General features: G+C 45.0%; 1 protein-coding gene across 1 annotated transcript in view; it reads right to left on the reverse strand.

The window, feature by feature from the left end:
• The window catches only part of LOC121570754 (voltage-dependent T-type calcium channel subunit alpha-1I-like), a gene marked incomplete at its 5' end in the record, with an annotated part of 123,821 nt that overhangs the window by 76,207 nt on the left and 31,475 nt on the right, over nt 1–16,139 (reverse strand). Inside the window, 3 exons of the mRNA XM_045213516.1 lie at nt 1,945–2,037; nt 2,743–3,085; nt 7,771–7,930. Coding sequence (XP_045069451.1) covers nt 1,945–2,037; nt 2,743–3,085; nt 7,771–7,930 — 596 coding nt within the window. The remainder of the gene's footprint in view (nt 1–1,944; nt 2,038–2,742; nt 3,086–7,770; nt 7,931–16,139) is intronic.

Here is a 16,139-nt window from a genome sequence, read left to right on the forward strand (position 1 = left end):
GTGAATATGTAGATAGAGTGGAGGGTCTAGAGAGGAGCTGCTCTGCGGTCGTAAAGATAATAGCAGGAATCCAACAGGTTTATGACTGTCCTCTCAAAAAGCTAACCAATAAGAGTCTAACTGTATAGTATTGCTGATGAATCCCAATGATGTTTCTCTCACAAGCTTATTTGAGAATGTGAATACCGTATAGCAGGGTTCTTCAATTCCGGTCCCGGAGGGCCGAAACACCTCTGTTTTTCATCCTCTCCTTCTAATCAGGGGCTAATTCAGACCTGGGACACCAGGTGAGTGCAATTAACTACCAGGTAGAAATAAAAAACAGAAGTGTTTCGGCCCTCCAGGACCGGAATTGAAGAACCCTGCCGTATAGGATCTCATCTCCTTTCCTTCAAATAACTACCCAGAATTCACAGCAGTCACTTCCTCTGAGTCCTCAGAGGGCCGTCTGGCAATGCATGCTGGGATATGAACACATGATGACATGGCATCACCCTGGGGACAGCATGTCTCTCCGTTAGGATCCGCGTCACAAGTATGTGTGTGTGGGTAGACGAGTGTGCGTGTGTGTGTGTATGTGTCACACACTCGCGAGGCCCAAGGAACTCTCGATCGGAGCCCATCGCTCTGATCGTCCCTAATTAAACGCTAATGCTAATTCTGTCGCTCGCTGTGACCCAAGATGGATTAAGACCTATTGCTAGTCAGACAGCACGCCGCAAGGCGCGGATTAAAATGGCCGCCGGGTGCCACTGAGCGACCTGACGCCTGCAGAGAGGGAGACATCTCAACCTGTTTCTCTCTGAAGTATGCAGGCTAGACACCCACTCTTCTCTTCTCCTTTTATCGGTCCATCCTCCTCTTCATTTACTCCACACTTTCTCTTCCTTTCATCCCTCTCTTCTCGTCTCTCTCTTTTCATTCTCCTCTTTCTGTTTTATCTCATATCCTCATCCCTCCTTCTCTCTCTACGTTTGTGTCTCTCAAACTCTTTCTTCATATACATAATTCATCCCTCTCTTTCCTTCATTCTCTCTCTTTATTCTGCATCTCCTCCTTCTCCTCCTCCTCCTCCTCTCTTCCTCTCTCCTTCCTCCTCCCCATCTCTCTCTCTTTCCCTCCTCCCCATCTCTCTTTCACTCCCTCCTCCCCATGTCTCTCCCTCCTCCTCCCCATCTCTCTCCCTCCTCTCTCTCCCTAATCTCCCTCCTCTCTCCACCGGATATTCTAAAGCTGGCCCGTATTTCTCCAGCTTCAGGCGTATTCATCAGTGTTTATACTCTTCATAAAACATGGCCGCCAATAAAGCAAGAAGGAACAGGAGGCCAACCTTTCAGCCCCCTCTTTGTTCTCACCTCCATTACAGAGATTAAACCTCAACCACAGATAAATTCACTTTACTGTATACCTGGGCATTGATTCTGGAAACTGTGTATCTTATGGTCCGATTTTACAAGTCTATTAACACTGAAATCTGCCAGTCAGAAACGAGCCCCATAGGAGCTATAGGAGGGCCAGGAAATGAGACCTCAGAGGGAAAGAGGAAACACTTATAAAGCCAGAGTAGTAGGGTGCAGTAAGATCAGAGTGGAAAGAGTGCATCACAGATCACACTCCCTCCTCACGTTTCAGTCGGAGGAACTTTGCCCATAGACACTGAAGGCCAGTTTTGCGTATGAAAAAAATGAAAGCAAACAATCTCAATTGAGCTCTTAATGCATAGGGCGTAGGGTTGCAACATTCTGGTATCTTTCCCAAATTTCCTATAGGTTTTCCAGAAATCCTGGTTAGAGGATTCCTGATTTCCTGCTTCCAGGAATCAGAATTTTGCGAACCTAACAGGCCGTTGTTTTGTGGTGGAAGCCCAGTTACAGACTAATTGACAAAACACAGGACAGATTTGTTCTGATAACGTCATGTGAATGGTGTGTGTAGTGTACTTACAATGATGAGGAAGATGAAGTAGATGAAGTTGTAGAAGGAGTGAGCATCCATTACATAGTACATGATCTCTACCCAGCCCTCCAGAGTGATCACCTGGAGACAGATACACAACCAGGTGAGGGTTTGTGTGTGTGTCTGTGAGTGAGTGTGTGTGTGTATCCCCATCCCACCCCACCCCACACCCCCTCCCCACAACCCCTGCCGACACCCTCATTCCCTCCCCACACCCCCTTCCCACACTCTCATCCCCTCCCCACACCCTCATCCACTCCCCAACATCCTCCCCCCACCCCACACCCTCATCCCCTCCCCACACCCCCCATAGCCTCCCCACACCCTCATCCCCTCCCCCACACCCCCCTCCCCACATCCTCATCCCCTCCCCTCCCCTCTCCCCCTCACCTCCCCACACCCTTATACCCTCCCCCCACTCTCATCCCCTCCCCACACCCCTATCCCCTCCCCACACCCCCAACCCCTCCCCACACCCTCATTACATTTACATTTACGTCATTTAGCAGAGCGACTTACAAATTGGTGCATTCACCCTATAGCCAGTGGGATAACCACTTTACAATTATTATTTTTTTATTTATTTTTAGGGGGGGGTGTAGAAGGATTACTTTATCCTATCCTAGGTATTCCTTAAAGAGGTGGGGTTTCAAATGTCTCCGGAAGGTGGTGAGTGACTCCGCTGTCCTGGCGTCGTGAGGGAGCTTGTTCCACCATTGTTCCACCACCTCCCCACACCATCATCCCCTCCCCACACCCCCATCCCCTCCCCCCATCCACACCTACCTGGAAGATAACAATCCAGGCGTATACAATGTTATCGAAGTTGATTGCCCCCTTGTGTGGATTACTATGTCCAGTGTGGCATCTAGTATAGTACTGGTTCCAGTTGATACAGAGACCCACTGCACTGGCTGAACCGTTGGCTAGTGGTTCAGGGCTGAGCCCCAGGGACTGGCGGTGGTAGGCATCCTCCCTGTCCAGACAGCAGGTCCTTCCCCCCTCCCTCCGGGCCGGGACGTCACCACATGACATGATCCCGTTATCCTGGGCCAGAGAGCAGATGAAAGGGCGCTCGTCATCCTCCTCCGGCTGGTAGTACGGGGCGGGCAGGGTCAGACCTGACGAACTGGAGGGGGAGAGAGAGAAAGAGTGTGTCATAAACATGCATGTGTGATCACACACACACGTAAGCACACAAAGATGTATGCACACACACATACACGGCTGCACACACACACACACACATTAACACACCACAGGCACGCACACACACACTTACCCAATTCTGAACTGCTCATGTATTTTTACTATTATGACAGGATAGTAGCGGAAACAGGAAGACAGAGTAGGGGGAGCAGAAGTGCGTAGGGCTCATTTACCCACTTGACCAGACTCCAGTCCGACACTAACCCAACTCTTGGAGTATCATATCCCCACTACCAGAGTTTTTAAACATGCCTTTAACGCACTTCTGCAATCTTAGCTGAAGTGCCCGTGCAGGTGATTTTTATTTTTGTTAATTAATCTAATGACACACAAATACCAAATCAGACTTTAAATGATTGTCATCAGTTGAAGTGGAACTAGTAATTTCCCAAAAATCATTGCTGGGCAATTCTACTGAGAATAAATACTGTAGACTAGACAAACCTGACTGGAATGTTTTAGCATACCAATGCATGAATATATGTGTGTCCTGTTTCCTCTCTATGAGAGCAGACTGACTATTCATCTGTCTGTTTGAGAGAAATTCCTCTCCTCTCCTCTCCTCTCCCTCTCCTCTCCTCTCCTCTCTCTCCCTCCTCTCCTCTCCTCTCCCTCTCCTCTCCTCCCCCTCCTCTCCTCTCTCCTCCTCTCCTCTCCTCTCCTCTCCTCTCCTCTATATCTCTCTATTCTCTGTTTGCTCTCTTTCTCTGACCAGGAAAGGAACACACCTATAGGTCACATTTAATACTGATTGAAAAAGGGTTCTAAGATGCACACACGCACGCACTTACACACGCATGCGCGCGGACACACACACACACACACACATACACACACACACACACACACACACACACACACACACACACACACACACACACACACACACACACATAGTTCATACATATACACAATACCCCTCAGGAGCAAAGCATTAGGGCTCTAGTCATGGTTCATTGTATTCACTGAAGGGTAAACGGCTCATATCCCTTGGGTGTCATTCCATCACCAGTCTGTCTGTGTTCTGTCTCCTCCTCAATACCAAGCTGTATTCTGCTGACATCTAGTCTTTGTCCTTGACCACAGAAAGAGACCACAGACATACTGAGAACCACAACAGGATCAATAACCACCAAGACTGTCAACTGATCAGACCGACTGCACTGCTTCCTGTTCAGTTGAAGCTAAAGGGAAGCTAAGGTGACTTATATCGACCTGTGTAATAGTATGCATACACACATGGACAGGCGGATGGACAGACGCACACATAGACCATGCACGCAGACACACAGTGGAGGCTGTGGGGTAGTGGAGTGTGAATGAGAAGTGAACTGCCGCCAGGAGCATAGCTACAACTACAGCCCAGAACAGCATGCATCAGCACGGCTCAGCACAGAGCGGCAAGCCACTGAGAAAACACCTGCCAGCCAGAGAGGGATGGAGGGACGGAGGGAGAGATGGAGAGGTGTGCAGTCTGTCAGTGTAGCTAGGTTGAAGGAGAAAAAGCAGGGGAGAGAGAGAGGGATGAAAATAAATGGGGGAAAGGGAGGGAAGAGAGAATAATAAGGAAAGGTAATGTAAGAAGGGAGATGATAGGGAGGGAGAGTGATAAAGGAGAGGAAGAGAAAGAGGGAGAGAAGAAGGAGAGGGGTGGAGAGAGAGGGCAACAAGAGTAGAGGAAGAGGAGAGAGATGTAGATGAAGCAAGAGAGGTGTACTGTCCTCCGCTGTAACATTCAGCTACTCCAGCTAACCACCTCCCAGTGCAACCTCTCATCTCACCATTAGCATACTCACTGGCTAATACACAAGGGTCCTTCAATTAAGCATCCAACAACTCTGGCTAACCCTTAGCATTAGTTAATACTATCCTTGAGCTGAGCTTTCTGCTACACAAGTTAAAGCTCCCATCTGAAAGCTGCCATGGACACTTAACTGCTTAAAGAGATAGAACGGGATCTTAAGCACTTACAAATTCGAAACATATCATACAAATTGCATAAAAAAAATATATATATATATACACTGTATATATACATACAGTGGGGAAAAAATGTATTTAGTCAGCCACCAATTGTGCAAGTTCTCCCACTTAAAAAGATGAGAGAGGCCTGTAATTTCATCATAGGTACAAGTCAACTATGACAGACAAATTGAGGAAAAAAATCCAGAAAATCACATTGTAGGATTTTTTATGAATTTATTTGCAAATGATGGTGGAAAATAAGTATTTGGTCACCTACAAACAAGCAAGATTTCTGGCTCTCACAGACCTGTAACTTCTTCTCTAAGAGGCTCCTCTGTCCTCCACTCATTACCTGTATTAATGGCACCTGTTTGAACTTGTTATCAGTATAAAAGACACCTGTCCACAACCTCAAACAGTCACACTCCAAACTCCACTATGGCCAAGACCAAAGAGCTGTCAAAGGACACCAGAAACAAAATTGTAGACCTGCACCAGGCTGGGAAGACTGAATCTGCAATAGGTAAGCAGCTTGGTTTGAAGAAATCAACTGTGGGAGCAATTATTAGGAAATGGAAGACATACAAGACCACTGATAATCTCCTTCGATCTGGGGCTCCACGCAAGTTCTCACCCCATGGGGTCAAAATGATCACAAGAACGGTGAGCAAAAATCCCAGAACCACACGGGGGGACCTAATGAATGACCTGCAGAGAGCTGGGACCAAAGTAACAAAGCCTACGATGAGAGAGGCCTGTAATTTTCATCATAGGTACACGTCAACTATGACAGACAAAATTAGAAAAAGAAATCCAGAAAATCACATTGTATGATTTTTTATGAATTTATTTGCAAATTATTGTGGAAAATAAGTATTTGGTCAATAACAAAAGTTTCTCAATACTTTGTTATATACCCTTTGTTGGCAATGACACAGGTCAAACGTTTTCTGTAAGTCTTCACAAGGTTTTCACACACTGTTGCTGGTATTTTGGCCCATTCCTCCATGCAGATCTCCTCTAGAGCAGTGATGTTTTGGGGCTGTCGCTGGGCAACACAGACTTTCAACTCCCTCCAAAGATTTTCTATGGGGTTGAGATCTGGAGACTGGCTAGGCCACTCCAGGACCTTGAAATGCTTCTTACGAAGCCACTCCTTCGTTGCCCGGGCGGTGTGTTTGGGATCATTGTCATGCTGAAAGACCCAGCCACGTTTCATCTTCAATGCCCTTGCTGATGGAAGGAGGTTTTCACTCAAAATCTCACGATACATGGCCCCATTCATTCTTTCCTTTACACGGATCAGTTGTCGTGGTCCCTTTGCAGAAAAACAGCCCCAAAGCATGATGTTTCCACCCCCATGCTTCACAGTAGGTATGGTGTTCTTTGGATGCAACTCAGCATTCTTTGTCCTCCAAACACGACGAGTTGAGTTTTTACCAAAAAGTTATATTTTGGTTTCATCTGACCATATGACATTCTCCCAATCCTCTTCTGGATCATCCAAATGCACTCTAGCAAACTTCAGACGGGCCTGGACATGTACTGGCTTAAGCAGGGGACACGTCTGGCACTGCAGGATTTGAGTCCCTGGCGGCGTAGTGTGTTACTGATGGTAGGCTTTGTTACTTTGGTCCCAGCTCTCTGCAGGTCATTCACTAGGTCCCCCCGTGTGGTTCTGGGATTTTTGCTCACCGTTCTTGTGATCATTTTGACCTCACGGGGTGAGATCTTGCGTGGAGCCCCAGATCGAGGGAGATTATCAGTGGTCTTGTATGTCTTCCATTTCCTAATAATTGCTCCCACAGTTGATTTCTTCAAACCAAGCTGCTTACCTATTGCAGATTCAGTCTTCCCAGCCTGGTGCAGGTCTACAATTTTGTTTCTGGTGTCCTTTGACAGCTCTTTGGTCTTGGCCATAGTGGAGTTTGGAGTGTGTCTGTTTGAGGTTATGGACAGGTGTCTTTTATACTGATAACAAGTTCAAACAGGTGCCATTAATACAGGTAACGAGTGGAGGACAGAGGAGCCTCTTAAAGAAGAAGTTACAGGTTTGTGAGAGCCAGAAATCTTGCTTGTTTGTAGGTGACCAAATACTTATTTTCCACCATAATTTGCAAATAAATTCATAAAAAATCCTACAATGTGATTTTTTGGAAAAAAAAATCTCAATTTGTCTGTCATGGTTGACGTGTACCTATGATGAAAATTACAGGCCTCTCGCATATTTTTAAGTGGGAGAACTTGCACAATTGGTGGCTGACTAAATACTTTTTTCCCCCACTGTATGTGCACACGCGCACACACGCGCACACACACACACAAACACACACGTGTATGCACACGCACAAGTATTAACACACACACACGTACAGACTCACTCACTCACTCACATACAGTGCCATTCTGTCATTGGCAAGGTTAGCGCGGGCATTCACGTTACATCTCGGTCATGAATATGGAGAGGCGACCGAGGAATTTAATCACGTACAGCTACTGACTGGGAGGAGATAGTCTTGTCGAGGATAAATCAAACCACAATCAAATTAACACACGCATGCACACACACACACACACAAACAAACACACACAAACAAAACACACACACACACACACACACACACACACACAGTCACTCACAGGGTGAAGTTTTCCTCGAGGTAGCAACGGTTCCTCAGTAGTCCCGCCCACAGCTGCACTCCGATGATGCCGAAGATGAAGAAGACGAAGAAACAAAGCAGGAGGACGTTTCCCAACATGGGCAGAGTGTCCAGGAGGAGATTCACCAGGATACGCATACCTAAAACACACACACATGCATTATAATAAACAAACACACACTTATTTAAAATTAGAATATTGTCGAGTATATATAATGGCGCCGGAGGCGATGGCTGCCATTTTACGGGCTCCTAACCAATTGTGCTACTGTGTGTGTTTTTCCGCGTTATTTGTAACTTATTTTGTACATAATGTTTCTGCCACCGTCTCTTATGACCGAAAAGAGCTTCTGGATATTAGAACAGCGATTACCCACCTCGTATTGGATATTGGACGAAGATTTTTTCTTTAACGAGTCGGACACGAAGGATTTACTTTTGACACCAGACAAGGCACAAATCCCCGTCATTCACATGAAGAATAGACGGAAATATAGGGGACGTAGGTCGGGGTGCCTTGTAAGAATCTGACGGCGAATGGGTAACCCGCCTCTACCATCTGTCCTATTAGTCAATGTGCAATCATTGGATAATAAACTGGATGATCTCCGATCAAGACCATCCTACCAACGGGACAATAAAAACTGTAATATCTTATGTTTCACCGAGTTGTGGCTGAATGACAACATGGATAACATACAGCTGGCTGGGTTTTCCGTGCATCGGCAAGATAGAACAGCTGCCTCCGGTAAGACAAGGGGTAGTGGTCTGTGTCTATTCGTCAATAACAGCTGGTGCACGAAATCTAATATTAAGGAAGTCTCAAGGTTTTGCTCGCCTGAGGTAGAGTATCTCATGATAAGCTGTAGACCACACTATTTACCAAGAGGGTTTTCAACTATGTTTCTCGAAGCTGTCTATTTACCACCACAAACCGATGCTGGCACTAAGACCGCACTCAACGAGTTGTATAAGGCCATAAGCAAACAAGAAAATGCTCATCCAGAGGCGGCGCTCCTAGTGGCCGGGGACTTTAATGCAGGGAAACTTAAATCCGTTTTACCTAATTTCTACCAGCATGTTACATGTGCAGCCAGAGGAAAAAAACTCTAGACCACCTTTACTCCACACACAGAGACGCGTACAAAGCTCTCCCTCACCCTCCATTTGGCAAATTTGACTATAACTCTATCCTCTTAATTCCTGCTTACAAGCAAAAACTAAAGCAGGAAGTACCAGTGACTCGCTCAATACGGAAGTGGTCAGATGACGCAGATGCTAAGCTACAGGACTGTTTTGCTAGCACAGACTGGAATATGTTCCGGGATTCTTCCGATGGCATTGAGGAGTACACCACATCAGTCACTGGCTTAATCAATAAGTGCATCGAGGACGTCGTGGATTACAGGCAACATCTGCACTAAGCTAAAGGGTAGAGCTGTCGCTTTCAAGGAGCGGGACACTAACCCGGATGCTTAAAAGAAATCCAACTATGCCCCCGACGAACCATCAAACAGGCAAAGCATCAATACAGGACTAAGATTGAATCCTACTACACAGGCTCCAACACTCGTCGGATGTGGCAGGGCTTGCAAACTATTACGGGCTACAAAGGGAAGCACAGCCGCAAGCTACCCAGTGACACGAGCCTACCAGACAAGCTAAATGACTTCTATGCGCATTTCGAGGCAAGCAACACTGAAGCATGCATGAGAGCACCAGCTGTTCCGGATGACTGTGTGATCACGCTCTCTGTAGCCGATGTGTGTAAGACCTTTAAACAGGTCAACATTCACAAGGCCGCAGGGCCAGATGGATTACCAGGACGTGTACTCCGAGCATGCGCTGACCAACTGGCAAGTGTCTTCACTGACATTTTCAACCTGTCCCTGACCGAGTCTGTAATACTAACATGTTTCAAGCAGACCACCATAGTCCCAGTGCCCAAGAACACCAAGGTAACCTGCTTAAATGATTAACGACCTGTACCACTCACGTCTGTAGCCATGAAGTGCTTTGAAAGGCTGGTCATGGCTCACGTCAACACCATTATCTCAGAAACCCTAGACCCACTCCAATTTGCATACCGGCCCAACAGATCCACAGATGACGCAATCTCTATTGCACTCCACACTGCCCTTTCCCACATGGACAAAAGGAACACCTACGTGAGAACGCTATTCATTGACTACAGCTCATCGTTCAACCTCATAGTGCCCTCAAAGCTCATCACTAAGCTAAGGACCCTGGGACTAAACACCTCCCTCTGCAAATGGATCCTGGACTTCCTGACGGGCCGCCCCCAGGTGGTAAGGGTAGGTAACAACACATTGCCACGCTGATCCTCAACACGGGGGCCCCTCAGGGGTGCGTGCTCAGTCCCCTCCTGTACTCCCTGTTCACCCATGACTGCATGCCCAAGCACGACTCCAACACCATTATTACGTTTGCCGACGACACAACAGTTGTAGACCTGATCACAGACAACAATGAGACAGCCTATAGGGAGGAGAGTTGTGCCAGGATAACAACCTCTCCCTCAACGTGATCAAGACAAAGGAGATGATCGTGGACTACAGGAAAAGTAGGGCTGAGCACGCCCCCATTCTCATTGACGGGGCTGTAGTGGAGCAGGTTGAGAGCTTCAAGTTCCTTGGTGTCCACATCACCAACGAACTATCGTGGTCCAAACACACCAAGAAAGTTGCTTTATTTGTTTAATCTTTAAAAATATATATTTTACTTTTAGTAAATACTTTCTTAACACTTATTTATTTTAAAACTGCATTGTTGATTAAGGGCTTGTAAGTAAGCATTTCACTGTAAGGTGTAACCTGTTGTATTCGGCGCATGTGACAAATAACATTTGATTTTTAGTATTTTTGTTGAGTAGTAACAGCAGGACACACGTACTGTATCTAAAACACACAGACAGACACAAAACATATGGACACAGAACATTCAGGTCTTCCATAAGTAGCATAGACATTGTTCTGTCCATATAGGTTGATGGTGGACCTGTCCCATATCCCATATCCCCAAGTGATGGCATAATGACAGGAGAGGCTACCGTTGGACCTGCCCCGTGTTGATGACATAATGAAACATGATTAGTACATGAGCAGATGGGCAGATATGTCCCGTGATGATGACATAAAGACAGCTGATTGCAGTAATGAGGAAGTGGAGTGGCGACTGGCAGTGTTCTCTGTAGGACTGACACCAGAGACCTCTGAAGCACCACTCAGAGAGACTCACTGACAGGTGTGTGTGTGTGTTTGTTTGTGTGTGTGTGTGTGTGTGTGTGTGTGTGTGTGTGTGTGTGTGTGTGTGTGTGTGTGTGTGTGTGTGTGTGTGTGTGTGTGTGTGTGTGTGTGTGTATGTGTGTGAGTGTGTGAGTGTGTGTGTGCACGCGCGTGTTTGTGTCACGCTGTGTTTCATGAGAAGAGACACCACAGGCGGTTAATACAACCCAGGTACAACAGTGAGGTCTGTGAGAGAGAAAAACAGAGAGGGAGAGGCAGATACATACCTATAGAGGAACTAATGTATGTCTACCTATAGAGGAACTAATGTATGTATACCTATAGAGGAACTAATGTATGTCTACCTATAGAGGAACTAATGTATGTCTACCTATAGAGGAACTAATGTATACCTATAGAGGAACTAATGTATGTATACCTATAGAGGAACGAATGTATGTATACCTATAGAGGAACTAATGTATGTATACCTATAGAGGAACTAATGTATGTCTACCTATAGAGGAACTAATGTATGTATACCTATAGAGGAACTAATGTATGTCTACCTATAGAGGAACTAATGTATACCTATAGAGGAACTAATGTATGTCTACCTATAGAGGAACTAATGTATGTATACCTATAGAGGAACTAATGTATGTATACCTATAGAGGAACTAATGTATGTATACCTATAGAGGAACTAATGTATGTATACCTATAGAGGAACTAATGTATGTATACCTATAGAGGAACTAATGTATGTATACCTATAGAGGACCTAATGTATGCCTACCTATAGAGGAACTAATGTATGTATATCTATAGAGGCACTAATGTATGTCTACCTATAGAGGACCTAATGTATGTCTACCTATAGAGGAACTAATGTATGTATACCTATAGAGGAACTAATGTATGTCTACCTATAGAGGAACTAATGTATGTCTACCGATAGAGCAACTAATGTATGTGTACCTATAGAGCAGGGGTGTCAAAGTCAAATGGACGGAGGGCCAAATAAAAAATTTAGCTACAAGCCGAGGGCCGGACTGTTCGAATGTTCATTGAAAAATTTTTTAAATGACGCATATAGTCTAGTGAACCTAATTGAACCTACTGAAAACCTAACAAATATATTCCAATATGATCAGATAAATAAAGCAATATTTTCTTATGGCTCTGTCAGTAATCTTTAATTTTCAACAGACACAAAAGACAAATTTCCTTTATATAAAAATCCCCATAACATGAACATTAAATGAAAGAAACCGGTATTCAAGGCACCATCAGTAGCCTATATTTTCTATTTTAGCAAAAGTGGGCTAAATTTACTTCAAAGAAAAAAAACAATAATAGCAATTTTCTATCATCCACTCAACTGAAATATTTTTAAAATATAATTGGATTGAAATACAATAAAATAAAGTGCAAAAATCTATTAATCAAAAACAACACTTTGTTTAAGGAGAAGTAACATGCAGTGAAAACAAATATTAAACTTTAACTTTTAAACTTGAACTGAGTAAAAACTCTAAATATGTGATTGCACAGTAATGTTCACTTGTTTGAGGTTGAGGGTGATACTTGGTGGTGTCCCATCTTTTCCACAAGTTCATCAATGTTCGGGGTAAGGCTCTGAGCTGAGGAAATCCTCAGAATTGAGTGGAGGTGTTCAGCAGTAAGTCGACTTCTGTGTGATGTTTTGTTCAGGTTCATCAAAGAAAACAGTTGTTCACACAGGTATGTGCTGCCAAACATAGACAACGTTTGAGCAGCCTGGATGCGCAGCTGGGGCATTGTGTCGGGAGGAAACGTTTTTGATGAAATCCCCCTCCGTAAATGGCCGGGCTGATTTAGCGATCTCTTCTGCCAAAATAAAACTGGCCTTGACAGCAGCCTGGCCTTGTGATTTGGCTTTTGAACAGAGCCTGTCGAGATTTGAGGCCTCGTTTTAATTCCTCTGCCTTTTGTAGCCTTTGTTCCATGTCCATATTCTTGTTTTTGTCCGCGTGTTTCGTTTCATAATGTCGTCTCAGATTATACTCTTTCAGTACCGCCACACTTTCTCCACACAGAAGACACACAGGTTTTCCAGCTACCTCCGTGAACATATACTCCGACTCCCACCTTGTTTGAAACCCCCGGTTCTCAGTGTCCACCTTCCGTTTTGCCATTTTTGATGGGTATCTGAAAGTTAATTTTACTGTGATGCTGACGACTGCTGTGCCAATAAATATTGAAATGAAGCAGCCTACTGCTCGGTGCGTCACCGTTGCATTGTGGGAAATGTAGTATTGGTGCGTGTAAAAGATCTGCGGGCTGCCGGCTTGCTGCGGTCTGCGGGCCGGTTCTAATAATAAATCAAGATCATCCCAGGGGCCGTAAAAAACCTTCTCGCGGGCCGGATGTGGCCCGCGGGCCTTGACTCTGACATATGTGCTATAGAGGAACTAATGTATGTATACCTATAGAGGAACTAATGTATGCATACCTATAGAGGAACTAATGCATGTCTACCTACAGAGGAACTAATGTATGTATACCTATAGAGGAACTAATGTATGTATACCTATAGAGGAACTAATGTATGTATATCTATAGAGGAACTAATGTATACCTATAGAGGAACTAATGTTCACTCAAAATCTCACGATACATGGCCCCATTCATTCTTTCCTTTACACGGATCAGTCGTCCTGGTCCCTTTGCAGAAAAACAGCCCCAAAGCATGATGTTTCCACCCCCATGCTTCACAGTAGGTTTGGTGTTCTTTGGATGCAACTCAGCATTCTTTGTCCTCCAAACACCACGAGTTGAGTTTTTACCAAAAAGTTATATTTTGGTTTCATCTGACCATATGACATTCTACCAATCCTCTTCTGGATCAACCAAATGCACTCTAGCAAACTTCAGACGGGCCTGGACATGTACTGGCTTAAGCAGGGGGACACGTCTGGCACTGCAGGATTTGAGTCCCTGGCGGCGTAGTGTGTTACTGATGGTAGGCTTTGTTACTTTGGTCCCAGCTCTCTGCAGGTCATTCACTAGGTCCCCCCGTGTGGTACTGGGATTTTTGCTCACCGTTCTTGTGATCATTTTGACCCCACGGGGTGAGATCTTGCGTGGAGCCCCAGATCGAGGGAGATTATCAGTGGTCTTGTATGTCTTCCATTTCCTAATAATTGCTCCCACAGTTGATTTCTTCAAACCAAGCTGCTTACCTATTGCAGATTCAGTCTTCCCAGCCTGGTGCAGGTCTACAATTTTGTTTCTGGTGTCCTTTGACAGCTCTTTGGTCTTGGCCATAGTGGAGTTTGGAGTGTGACTGTTTGAGGTTATCGACAGGTGTCTTTTATACTGATAACAAGTTCAAACAGGTGCCATTAATACAGGTAACGAGTGGAGGACAGAGGAGCCTCTTAAAGAAGAAGTTACAGGTCTGTGAGAGCCAGAAATCTTGCTTGTTTGTAGGTGACCAAATACTTTTTTTCCACCATAATTTGCAAATAAATTCATAAAAAATCCTACAATGTGATTTTCTGGATTTTTTTTCCTCAATTTGTCTGTCATAGTTGACGTGTACCTATGATGAAAATTACAGGCCTTTCTCATCTTTTTAAGTGGGAGAACTTGCACAATTGGTGGCTGACTAAATACTTTTTTTCCCCCACTGTACCTATAGAGGCCCCCAGTGTAGCTCAGTTGGTAGAGAATGGCATTTGCAACGCCAGGGTTGTGGGTTCGATTCCCACGGGGGGCCAGTATGAAAATGTATGCACTCACTAACTGTAAGTCGCTCTGGATAAGAGTGTCTGCTAAATTACTAAAATCTCAATGTAATTTATGTATATCTATAGAGGAACTAATGTATGTCTACCTATAGAGGAACTAATGTTTGTATACATATAGAGGGACAATTATTACAATTATTCATGGAGAAACAACGAAAATGGATGTTCAGAGTCCATGTCAATGCTTAAATCACATCAGAAGACAATGTTTTAGGTTTGACATTTTTTTTCCTGGTGTTAGGCCAACTGCTGCAGCACATGTCATGGCAGGAGTGCCCTTCTCAAATCGAACAGTAATCTGCGCTGCTTGGTCATGTTGTCAACAAGGCAGCATGGTGCATCGTCCAGAAACATACATCTCTTTTCAAACTAGTTTTCATTGGGAAGGCAGATAAAGTGTTTTTATCAAAAGCATTCACGCATGCATGTGAAAACACAGAATCCTACTCATTACTCCACGTCCTCAATTATACCACTTTTGTTTAGAGCCAACTTCACTGTGGGCTTTGAACGGGGCACCTGACTCATGCCCAGGAGGCAGCCCGGTTCCAAATCGAATGTAATCAACATTCACCTGGTGCAAAACACGCCTACCCAGGCGCCCGAGCCAGATTAATCAAATCCCCTCAATATCATTGCTTACTGGCTACGTACATGGTGATACTGGCTACAAACAGGGTGATACTGGATACATACAGCATGTTACTGGCTACATACAGGGTGATACTGGTTACATACAGGGTGGTACTGGCTATAAACAGGGTGATACTGGCTACATACAGGGTGATACTGGCTACATACAGGGTGATACTGGCTACATACAGGGTGATACTGGCTACATACAGAGTGATAGATAAACGAGCAGTATGTGTTTGCTCTACTACTGGCTCTGGGAGGATCTAAATGTGTTGGTTCCCTAGAGGTGCTTCATTAACACAGAATCACATTCAACTTAATTGGGTGGAGAGATGCCGGGATGGAGGGATGGATAGATGGAGGGATGGATGGATGGATGTAAAGAGAATGAGGCAGGGCCTGAGGGTAGCACGGAAATGGAGAAAAGGAAGGAGGGGGAGTCAAATGGAGATATGGAGAGAGAGAGTGAGAGAGAGAGGGGGGGGGGGAATGGGGGATGGGGGGAAGAGTTATTTCTACCACACACATTATCTTCTAGGAAGGGTACAAATTGGGTCTCTCTGGGGTCAATCTAAGCCCATGTCGTCTGTCTATATTAGTTTGGCCAAAATGACCCCATGTCAAGCAATTGCTTTATCTCTATTGTATCTGACCCCTATCTGGCCTAGTGC

This window comes from Coregonus clupeaformis, unplaced genomic scaffold (genome assembly GCF_020615455.1).
Source record: "Coregonus clupeaformis isolate EN_2021a unplaced genomic scaffold, ASM2061545v1 scaf0119, whole genome shotgun sequence".
NCBI lineage: Eukaryota > Metazoa > Chordata > Actinopteri > Salmoniformes > Salmonidae > Coregonus > Coregonus clupeaformis.